The sequence below is a fragment of the Manis javanica genome, chromosome 7 (genome assembly GCF_040802235.1).
Source record: "Manis javanica isolate MJ-LG chromosome 7, MJ_LKY, whole genome shotgun sequence".
In the NCBI taxonomy this organism is placed as follows: Eukaryota; Metazoa; Chordata; class Mammalia; order Pholidota; family Manidae; genus Manis; species Manis javanica.
The window spans coordinates 11383025-11393913 of record NC_133162.1 but is presented as its reverse complement, the minus strand read 5'-3'; the positions used below and the strand labels follow the sequence as shown (position 1 = coordinate 11393913).

General features: G+C 43.7%; 1 protein-coding gene across 1 annotated transcript; it reads right to left on the bottom strand.

Annotated features, from left to right (window-relative positions):
* Positions 1-1723: 1723 nt before the first annotated feature.
* Positions 1724-10889, bottom strand: PRDX3 (peroxiredoxin 3). The gene is made up of 7 exons (XM_017658757.3): positions 10768-10889; positions 9280-9415; positions 6802-6943; positions 6110-6245; positions 5210-5313; positions 2833-2998; positions 1724-2521 (listed from the first exon to the last, which is right to left on the bottom strand). The coding sequence occupies exons 1-7, from the start codon at positions 10801-10803 to the stop codon at positions 2471-2473; spliced, it is 771 nt and encodes a 256-aa protein (XP_017514246.1). The 5' UTR covers positions 10804-10889; the 3' UTR covers positions 1724-2470.

Sequence of the window (10889 nt, the reverse complement as noted above, 5' to 3'; positions counted from 1 at the left end):
TGCCAGGACATAATCTTCATGGCCCAGCGAAAAATGAAAATGTGGCTCCCTTTATTATAAAAAGACAGAGAATTCCAAAGTCTGCATCAGAGCATTAAACAAGCCCTCTAAGTGTGGGGTCCTGCCACCAGCCCGTGCAGCTGACACTTTGTACTGTGCGCTGTCTCCCAGCCTGACAGTTTTTCTCCAGCACTGGGGCAAATCCAGTTTTCTGTTAAACAGCTTAAGTAGGGTCCATTTGTAAGGTAAAAAAATGTGCCTTCCTTCTTCCTGCTGCCACCCTCCCACCCCCCACCCCTGACCCCGCATTAGTGGGGATGAGGGGGTATGCGTGTTCCTTGTTGTTTAGGGTGTGCATGAGGTCCTCAGGGGTCCTGAGTTGGGGACCCAGTGTCACCAAGTACTTAGTTGTGTGACCCTGGTCAATATCGGCGGGTATATTTACTGTAAAATGATGACAATAACTGTATCAGGGTTTTGTTGAGGATCAAATGAGATATACAAGGCTGCGTCCACTGGAGTGCTGTTTGGGCCATTAACACCCAGCTGGCCTACTGCCTCTTTTGCCTTCCCCTCCAGGAACATGAAACCAGCTCATGGTTTTCTTCAGGCCCATGTGACTCTGCCACTCCTTTTCCTCAGCTCACCTGCCTCACTCTTCTACAGCCTTCGGGTTCATCTCCTCTTGAACTTGGGTTGGATGGGACTGGGCTTGGACTAGTGCCTCTTATAAAGTCAGAAAGAATGTAAAACAAAACAAAAAACAAAGAGTTCATCTCCTCTTCCAGGAAGACTTCTCTGATGCCCACAGCTGCGTAATGTGCCCTCCTCAGTTGTCACCCTTATGTCCCAGGAATGCATTTATTGCACCATAGTATTTAGCACACCTGTGATACTCTGTTGGCTCAAGTATGTCACAAATCCAGCCCAGCTGACCACTCTAGATGTTTAGTCTAGTCTTAACCAAGGAGCCAGTGATCCTCTCAGAACAAGTTGACACAACTCTTCTCGAAACCTTCCCAACATTTCCCATCTCAGAATAGGATCCAAAGTCGTTAGCTTAGCTGTAAGACACTCTGGGCTCGCCGTTTTCCTTCCCTATTCCAGTCCAAGCCCTTCAATTTTTGATCCACTCCAAGCCCACTCATGCCTCAGGGCCTTTGCACTTGCCAGGCCCATGCCTAGAACTTTATCCCCTGAACTTCACTTTCAATACATTTCATCTCCTTTGATCCTCATCAAAACCCTGAGACAGGTACAATTATTGCTTTTACTTTACAGGTGGGAAAATAGACCTAGAAAGACTGACTCTCTCTTAAGGGCACCTCTGGCAACCGTATCTAGAACACCTGCAATTCTCTGCCCTAGTTCCTTGTTCCACTTCATTTTCCTCCCAAACAGTCTATGTATTTTATGTTTTTTGATTCCCCCCTCTAGAACGTAGGTATGTGAAGGAAGGAGTCTGTCTTTTTTGTTCATTCTTGTGCTTCAAAAACAGCAGCTGGCATATGGTAGGCATTCAAAGATTTATTGAAATGATGAATAAATGCTTCCAAATCTTTTGCTTGGGCTGTGGAGTTCCTTGGGTGTGGAGCCAGCATCTTACTCATCTTCGTGGGCCCTGAGTTAAATACTCAATAAACGCTTGTTGATATAATCAGAAGGAAAACCAGAGCTACACAACATAAGCTGAACCAGCAATTAATGATGTTAAAAATGCAAATATTTTTAAATGTTTATTTATTTTTGTTATACACTTTGCAGGGAGCACTTCAGAAAAGAATTAAAATGATTTCAAAATGCAATCCCTGGACTCAATAAATATCCTTTATAATTACACAAAATCAGTATCTAGAAATGTATGTATACATCAAGTCAGCTAACAAATAATGTAAGAACTACACAAACTATAAATCTCAGGGATGATAAACATGCACAGTTAAGTCATTTTGCCACTATTTTTTTTTAAAAAACATGATTCTCACTTTTTCAATCACATATACATCAAGTGCAAGAGTTAGCCTACTAATGGTAACAACTTAAAACTGATCTGTTACAAGAAAATTCAGTTTAATGCAAAGAAACTTAAGAACATTTCAGGACCCTTGATCAGAAGCTTTCAACGTTTGTTGTGCTACTCTTGTATACAGAAAGGTTCAATCAAGTAAGGCTAAAAAGGAGTGTTTCCTTTTTCAATTAAAGACATGATCCAAAAAATCGGTGAGCTAGGCATTTTATAAACTAGCTAGCCATCAAAAGTGTACCAATTAAGGACTCCTTATATTAGTAATGAGCCACATTTAAATAGCCTTAGCCAATGTTACAAAAACAAAACATCTGTGATAACATTTATGACTACAAACATAATTGGGTTTTTGCCTTCTATAATCATCTTTGAAATGCTAAAAGTGAGTTCCAACTGTGGTTCTTTTCTGGTATGAGAAGATGCAGGTGCACATGGGATGATCTACTAATGTACTTTCTCAAAGTATTCTTTGGAAGCAGCAGGACTGGGCTTGATCTGAAAATATAAAAACATTTCATTGGGTAACTAACTTTAATAGTCTCAAAAGTAAGTTGAAAGCTCTCAATCTGTAACTTTTTAAGGATTCGGCTGTTTCCTTTAAGATACATGGATGAAAGTTACTTTCAAAGCCTGCCTGGTCCACCCACCACCTCTTAGCTGCTTCACCCATTTGCACACTGTCTGCACCCCTGCTCTAAGGGTGGGCATCTTATGTGGCCATTGCAGGCCAGCAGCCCTTCATGCTGAGGACTTAGGACCCTCCACAGCACTGCTGGGGTCCCACCAGTTTTGCGAACGAAACCTACTGTAGGAGAATCCGGAGTCCAGTTTGCTGGGCAGACTTCTCCGTGGGTTTCCACAAACTGGAATGCCTTCACCAGGCGGAGGGTCTCTTCCACGCTTCGGCCGACCGGGAGATCATTGACACTCAAATGCTTGATGACTCCATTGGGATCAATTATGAAGAGACCTCTGTGTCAGAATTTATCCTCATTAGTACCACAACAGTACAGAACTAGACAAGAGTCTAACTTCCACCCTCTTCTGTCTTTAATTCTCCTTAATAAAGCATTTATTAAGCTCTATCACATGCTTAAAAGTGGGATTATCATTATATAAAAAACTTTTCATCTCATTAATGATAGATACTTTAACAAAGATGGGACTAAATCAGGCCACCATGGAAACAGGCAGTATAGTCACCTTTACAAATGTAACCTAAAAATATCTAAAAGTTACAGAGAGTAGCACAGAGTGTAAAGACTTATTTATGTATTAGCGATTCAGCACGCATTTTTGGGGGATGCTGTATCAAATCTTGCAAAGAAACCCTGGGCAATTGGGAAGGGACAGAGATGTATTTTATCTGTATTTAGTAAATACTTTTGAAATGAGCAAATTCTTGGGTAAATGTGGGAAAATACAATAGGAAAATCTTTGCATAAAGAATGTACTGGCCTTAAGTGTATGCAGAGCACAAAGCTAAAGGAAAAACCAAGGCTGTCACTCTTTATTACTTGGCAGCAATGTAACGAGATGACCTGCTCTGTGGTCTATGCCCTTCATCTGTACTAGTACTGGTGTTACTATGACAAATTCAGATAATGTTTAATCCACAGGTTTAGCAGTCTTTATTATTATTATTATTTTATTTTTGTTAAGGTATCATTGATATACACTCTTATGAAGGTTTCACATGAAAAACAATGTGAACTACATTCACCCATATTATCAAGTCCCCCCCATACCTCATTGAAGTCACTGTCCATCAGTGTAGTAAGATGCCAGAGGCACTACTTGTCTTCTCTAACAGTTGGTCTTAAAAGGGTGCGGCATTCCAAGTGCTAATCACTCAGGGAAAAGGTAAGTTAGAGGAAACTCACAAGGTAAAAAGGTGCTTCTCCTTCCCTGGGCCTGGCCCTTGGGGGTCTAGGCTCTATGGCTTGATGGGTCCTGGTGCATGCTCCTGGAGAGCGGGGCCACACTGGAGTCCACAGTGTAGACGCAGACAGAGCTAGGATGGAGCAGGCCCACGGACTCCGGAAAGAAAGCCTGATCTTACAGGTCAGTCTATACTCCTTGCCCTTGTCAATCCTAATACTGGAACCAGCAGGGAGGTAACTGCAAAATTAGTAGGACTCTTCAGAGAAGGAAATCCTGGGAGGAAAAAGCCAACACTCTTCTTTTCCTTTCTCTATCAACTCATCAAAGCTTGGCTTTAGTTTATTAAAGGAAAACAGTAATCTCCTTGGAGTAAAAAAGGCCTAAGCCCTAAGGTGACTTCCAGAGCTAAAACTTCAGGTGTAACCCAAAAGGAAAGGACAGAAGTCAGTTACAAGACAGGGCAGGTGAACAGGTTCAAGGTGGCTCCAGCAAAACTGTGAGGCACAGCAAAGCGGGGTCCTCACCTACTTCTGGAGGTAAAGTCCTTCCCAATCCTTCCAGGCAGTGGCCATCAAGATGCCAGTTCTAAGGCCTAAAATCTCATCCTTCCCAGGAAGGTTGCATTTGAATATATTACACAGACACAGGAACACAGACAGAAAGTTTTCATAGTCAAAGGAATAAAGGTCTACCTACAGAATGAATGAGGACAGGAATGAAATTCTGGAACAGGGGTCCTAGCAGCTACCAGGACCTGTGCTAAACACATTAGCAGCCTCACCATACTGAGTCCTCACAACCAACTTGGGGGGTACAGTCTCATTTTAGTTACAGAAAAGCTGGGACACAAAGAGGTTAAATTACATGCCCAAAATTATACAGCTATTAGGTAGCTGCATTTACCAAGAAAAAAAAAATCAAACTCTGGTCTGATTTATACAAGATCTTGCCCATTCTAGGATACCAACTCCTCCCCTGCTAGTACCCCCTTCTCCAACATGCCAGGAGTGTGTTCCCCATAAAAGTGGCTCCCAGACAGTTAGGGAGTAGGGCAGTGCAGAGATGCAACATCCACCTTCAGAAAGAGATACCGGTGGTGCAAGGGGCAGACACATCCTGGCCATTTCTGAAAGACTGCCAACCCTCACAGGATGCACTCAGCAGTGCTTACTACGAGGCTAACTTAAACGATTTGGAGTTTTCAAAATGTTTTGTCCAAGGTCTCTAAAAAACCGCAAAGCAGCAGGATGACGCTGAATAGGAAGACCAATTTTAAGGACACGAGGAACAGGATCTTACCTCAGTGCGACACCAGGACTTTCTAATAGCACACCATAGTCTCGGGAAATCTGCTTAGTCAAGTCTGACAGGAGTGCGATGTTCATGTGGCCCAAACCGCCAGTCTAATGAAAATGCAAACATGAGGGGCTGTCATACTGTGCGCTCTCACAGCCTTCTTGGCTGGGTGCCCTGAGGTTTGAGACTAACACTGGTGGCAGTTAGGTAGCAGGAACTGAGCTCCAACGATGGGTCAAGCCCTGCTCTAAGTCACTCACTTCTTCCTCCCAACCATCCTGGAGTAGACACTGTTATTGTCACCATTTTACAGAAGAGGAAGCTGAGGCACACAAAGGTTAAGTAACTTGCTCCAGGTCACAGCTAGAAAGCGACAGACACAAGGATTTAAACCCAGCTAATACTATATACCTTTCTTTTCCTAATTCCTGAAGTATTCTTTTAGTTGAAGATTAATTTCTGAAGCATAAAAATGGAGAAGTAATTTTAAAAATACTTCAGATGATTTGATATTGATAGTCCAGCAGCATAGCTAGAAATTTTGGTTCTCCTAAGCAAATTTTTAGGCAAGAACACTGACCATGTAACAGTGAAATCACAGAATCTAAGTGCCATTCCACAAGCCATGTGGGACAGGTGGGGTCTACGGGATAATGCCAAGAGGGGAGGCAGAGGACCCAGCTGTGCCCCTGCCCTGCTGAGCCTGCTCTCCTTGGAAAATACAAGTCAGTGGAGCATAAATACAGGCAATGTCAAGAGAGAGGTGGATAGGGTTGAACAGGATTTACCTATAAATAGCCTCTTCCAGACTAATGATGCTCTACCCACTTCTCTATTAGCCTTTTATGGGATCTTTTCAGTTTTTTAAAATCCTCAGTGCAAATGCAGGGTGAATGCTTATACCTTCCTCGGCGTGTTTATCCAGGCAAGATGGCTGAAATGGGAATCCACGGAAACCGCAACAACTTCACAGTTCACATCGTGAAATTCCTTGGCTTTGTCACTAAAAGCAACAATTTCTGTAGGACACACGAAGGTGCTAGAAAAAAAGGGCAGAGATACTCATCAGAGAATTTTAAAACAAGGATTTGAATATGAACAACAAGTAATCTAAAAACTAGTTCCATTTCTTACAGGTGCAAAGCGCAAAATGGTTAGCCTTCCTCACTGGACTCGCCTTTCTATTAAAAAATGGGTGGAGGGGGGAAGGAAAAGAGGCACATTCTAAGAATAAATAAAATATTTATTTAACTGAATAGCTTTATGAGGAAACTCATTTTCTTTATTTCTCCCATTTTTACCCTGACCAGTGAAAACTTCCTTAGACTGGCTCAGGGGAACCACTGCTCCTGGACCCGTAACAGCCATATTCAAATCCCATCTCATTGAAAAGAATGGCACTCCAGCCTCTAAATTTATCACTTGCAAATTACCTACAGATGCAAGCTGTGCTCAACAAGGGCATCAGTGATGAAGGGCCTCAAAGAACCCTCCCTTGGCGAGAAGAGCACATGGAGACGGGCACTATCAGCGTGAAGCGGGGAACCTCGCTTGCTCTCAGAATGACATCAAGGCATCATAGAAATTACACTTACAAATCCAAAGGATAGAAGAAGAGCACCAAATATTTCCCCTTAAAGTCATCAAGGTTTATTTCTTTAAACTCTCCGTTGACGACGGCTGTACCCTTAAAATAGGGTGCGTGCTGGGTGACGGCAGGGGCACAGCATGAGGAGCCTGAAAAACCCACACACACAGTTCGTCATCTGGTAAGCTGGGCATCGGTTTCACCTCATTTAAATCTCTCCCGGTAATTAACTAGTAGTATAAATTAAAAGTTCAGTTCAATCGTACATCTTTGGTAAATTTTTTTTTTCCTTCTACAGTTCCAGCCTGCACATAAATTACGGTGACTAAAAAGATGACAGAAGATGGTAGGGATGGAGTAAAGGAAGACATGAGACTGGATGTGGATTCTAAATATGGTTCAGATCTTGCCAAGTCCAGATGGGCCAGGGCACCGACGTGAAGGAAGGAACAGGGCAGGTGTGGGGCACAGCCCGTGGCACAGTTTAATCAGAACAGAGAGAGCTGGTGTGTGGGGGGAGGCAGAACGGGAGACAAAGTAAGAATGGTCAAAGGCCATGTGGTGAGGGCCCTTCAACCTGAGGCTGATGAGTTTGTTGTAAAGAGAAAAAGGAGTCGCCGCAAGTTTTCATGTAAGAGTTGGACGATGAGTCATCAGCTGTTTTTAAGGAGGACAGTCTGGCAGCAGAGGGTGCGGGGCAGGAGGGGAGACTGATACTAGGAGGGGATTTCGGTTGGCTAAGTGCATGGTGTGGAAGGAGTGGGGTGGGAAAGAGGACAAGAAGGAAGGGAAGGATACAGGGATGTGTCAGAGCCAGTGAGAACTCGCTTCTACCCGAGAACACAGGACAAAGGAGATCATGTGTCAAAATGCCTGGGCTTCAGGAACAGGAGCTGCTGGGAGTGTAAGTTTGAGACAGGTGACTAGGAAGTTTTTAATTTGTGGCATGAAATCACTATTTACAATTATTTTAAAGCTCCAGGGTAGAAAAACTGCAACTTTTTAGGACATTTCACCCACAAACAAAGGTTTTGCTCAAGTATATGCCCCAAACCATTACATGTTAAATACATGCTTTTTGAAAGGTGGGACAAATCTAAAGGCATTTTCAAATACCATTCCTTATCTACAGCTGATTGTAGCAAAGCCCACATTCCAGAAAATAGGTGTACATCTTAAGAAACAGCTATGCTTATTTGGATCACAGATGAGGCCTACGTCATACATGGCCGATGAGCTGGCACACAGGTCTAAATGCAAAAGCCTCAGTTCCTGACAGGTTCCCGCCACTCCCAGTTATCTCACACCCCCTCATACACAGTGGGCCCAGAACGCAGCTTGTTCCTCAACACAGAGGACTGAAACCCCCTAATAACCAATAGGAAATGTGACAGAGGACACTCTGCCTCTGTAATTCTCAACCCTGGCTGCACACTAGAAACTTCATGAGCTTTTAAAAAACACTAATAAGGGTATTAAAAGTTATAATCTGCTAGTTATACAAAATCCCTGACTCAAAAAGATATATGCACCATGTTTATCCCTGCACTATTAGCAATAGCCAAGGTATGAAAACAACCTAAGTGTCCATCAGTAGATGAACGGATAAAGAAGTGGTACATATGCACAATGGAATATTACTCAGACATAAAAAGAAATCTTGCCATTTGCAACAACATGGATGGATCTAGAGGCTATTATGCTCAGTGAAATAAGCCAGGTGGAGAAAGACAAATACCATATGATTTCGCTCATTTGTGGAGTATAAAAACAAAGCAAAACAGAAGGAACGAATAGCAGCAGACTCAGACACTGAGAAGTGACTAGTGGTTATCAAAGGGGAAGAGTTGGGGCAGGTTTAGGGGGTTATATGAGGGAGACAGAAGGACACAATCATTAGCAATCACAAAATAAGTTGGTCACAGGGACAAGACAGCATGAAGAATAGTGATTCTGTAACATCTTTCTATGTTGATAGACAGTAACGGCACAAGAGTGGGTGAGGATTTAATTACATGGGTAACTGTTGAACCACTGTGTTGTCCATTTGCAACCAACATAAGATTATGTATCAATGATACTTCATTGAAAAAAAAACTTCTAAAGTAAATAAGGACCACTAGGGGGATGCAATGTACAGCATAGGGAATATAGTTAATAATAGTGTAACAACTTGGTATGGTGACAGATGGTAGCTAGATGTATCATGATGACTTCATACTGTATATAAATCTTGAATCATTATGTCATACACCTAAAACTAATATAATATTCTATGCCAACTACCCTTCAATTAAAAAAAATACTGATGTCTTGGTCTCACTTGAGAGATTGACTTAATTTGTCTTGGGTGGGGGGTACTGGGGCGGTATATTTTTAAAAGCTCCCCAGGTGAGCCTAATACATAGGCAGGATTCAGAGCTCCTGTCCAGAAATAATTACTCATGTTTTTGTGACTGAGATGAAACCAAGGCATAACACTTACTGGTGCTAAAGGTGAATTTTGCTTGGCCATAACCAGACCACAATACATTGGTCAAGCATGTTCTTTGAGAAGCAGCAGGCCTAAGGGCTGCAGAGGCAGAGATGCCCCACGGAAAGGCGCTGACATGTCGGGCAACCTGGAAAGAGAAACATTTTATATTACAAAGTAGTCCCAGAATGGCAGACAAAGGCTGCCCTGCTGAACAGGCCAACGGCAGCCTCAGCTTTCCTTGCTCCTGTGAACCAAATTCCAAACCCCACACTCTAGGAGTATGGATTCAGTCTCCATGTTCTCAACATTCCCTTTTGCTTCCTCCTCGTTCACCACTACAGGGGACAAGAGTATGGGGAGACCATTGGTCCAAGGCTACTGTGTTGCAGTTACATAGGATGAGCCAGTCCAGGGATCTAAGGTACATGCAGGGTAACTATACTTAACAGTAATACTGCATTGAACACTGGGAATATGCTGAACATAGGTTTCAGGGGCATGCATTACTTACACAAACAGGTAACTATGTGAGGAGATACATTAATTAGCTTGACTGTAGTAATCATTTATCACATATATGTATCTCAAATCATCACGTTGTACACCTTAAATAGAATTTTTATTTAAAATTATCGTTTTTTTTAAAGGACTGCAAAGTGGATAATTAAATGACCATAAAGTCCCCATGCTCTTAAGAGCAACACAAAACGTTCAACAACCAAGGGGCCTGGGCCAGGCGCCACGTAGTTAAGCCCTTTACCAGCAGCATCTGCTGAGCATGTTCCACTATGCCAAGGTTTCCTTAGAAAAGACAAGGCCCTTCCAGCCCCACAGACAAAAAAACAAGTAGAGCAAAGTTCAGCCTCTGGGAAAGTTTGGCCAGTGCTCAAGGGAAATGTTTGCTCAACTATAGAATTCAGCATGACTCAGGAAGAAGAAAGAGCCCGCGTTGAATCCCGCCAGGAGAAAGGGGAAGGGTAGGTAGCAAGAGGTACGCGGCTTTGCCAGGAGAAAAGCGCGGGGACAGATCTGGGGAGTGGGAGGAGAACAATGCCTTTTGCACTTTAGCACTTTGATTTCCACCGTCATTTAGTGGATGCTTATAGCAATGCCTTGATGTAGGCATCATTTTTTCTACCTTATTTTTTTCTGCCTTAAAGGGAGAAAAGTAAACAGGTTCAAAAAGGCGAGGTCACTCGTCCAAGGTCTCAGAGTCGGTTACAGAACCAGGGCCAGGTGCGTAAGTGGAAGGAGGGCCGGGGACCCGAGACTGGGGGTTTATAGGGATCAAGAAGGGGGACGGCGAGCCGTGGGGAAAGAGCGAGTTCTGCGCAGGCGCAGGGAGGCCTCCCTAGAGAACGGCGCCCGTTACTCGCTGATACCCTCCAGGAAGGGCGAAAGGACCCCAGACTGCAGGGCGAGGGACTCTGCCTGGGAAGCACGTTTTCGAAGCCACCGCAGTGTCTCCACTCCTGTCCCCAGCCGGCAGCCACTCACCGAAACCCGGAACAACCTTCCCGCCGCAACCGCCATCTTCAGTGCGCGCGGTAGTCGCCAGGCCCGCCGAAAAGCCGCGGGGGCGGGGCCTGTGGCAAGGGGCGTGGTCTCTGGCGAAGAGG

Excerpts from the sequence above, each read along its gene's own strand:
- PRDX3 (XM_017658757.3), bottom strand. The coding sequence starts at position 10,803 with ATGGCGGTTGCGGCGGGAAGGTTGTTCCGGGTTTCG. Across the intron at positions 5,314-6,109 it reads GGATAAACACGCCGAGGAAG|ACTGGCGGTTTGGGCCACAT; the intron begins GTATAAGCATTC and ends CATTTTCATTAG. Across the intron at positions 2,999-5,209 it reads AGTCCTGGTGTCGCACTGAG|AGGTCTCTTCATAATTGATC; the intron begins GTAAGATCCTGT and ends ATTCTGACACAG.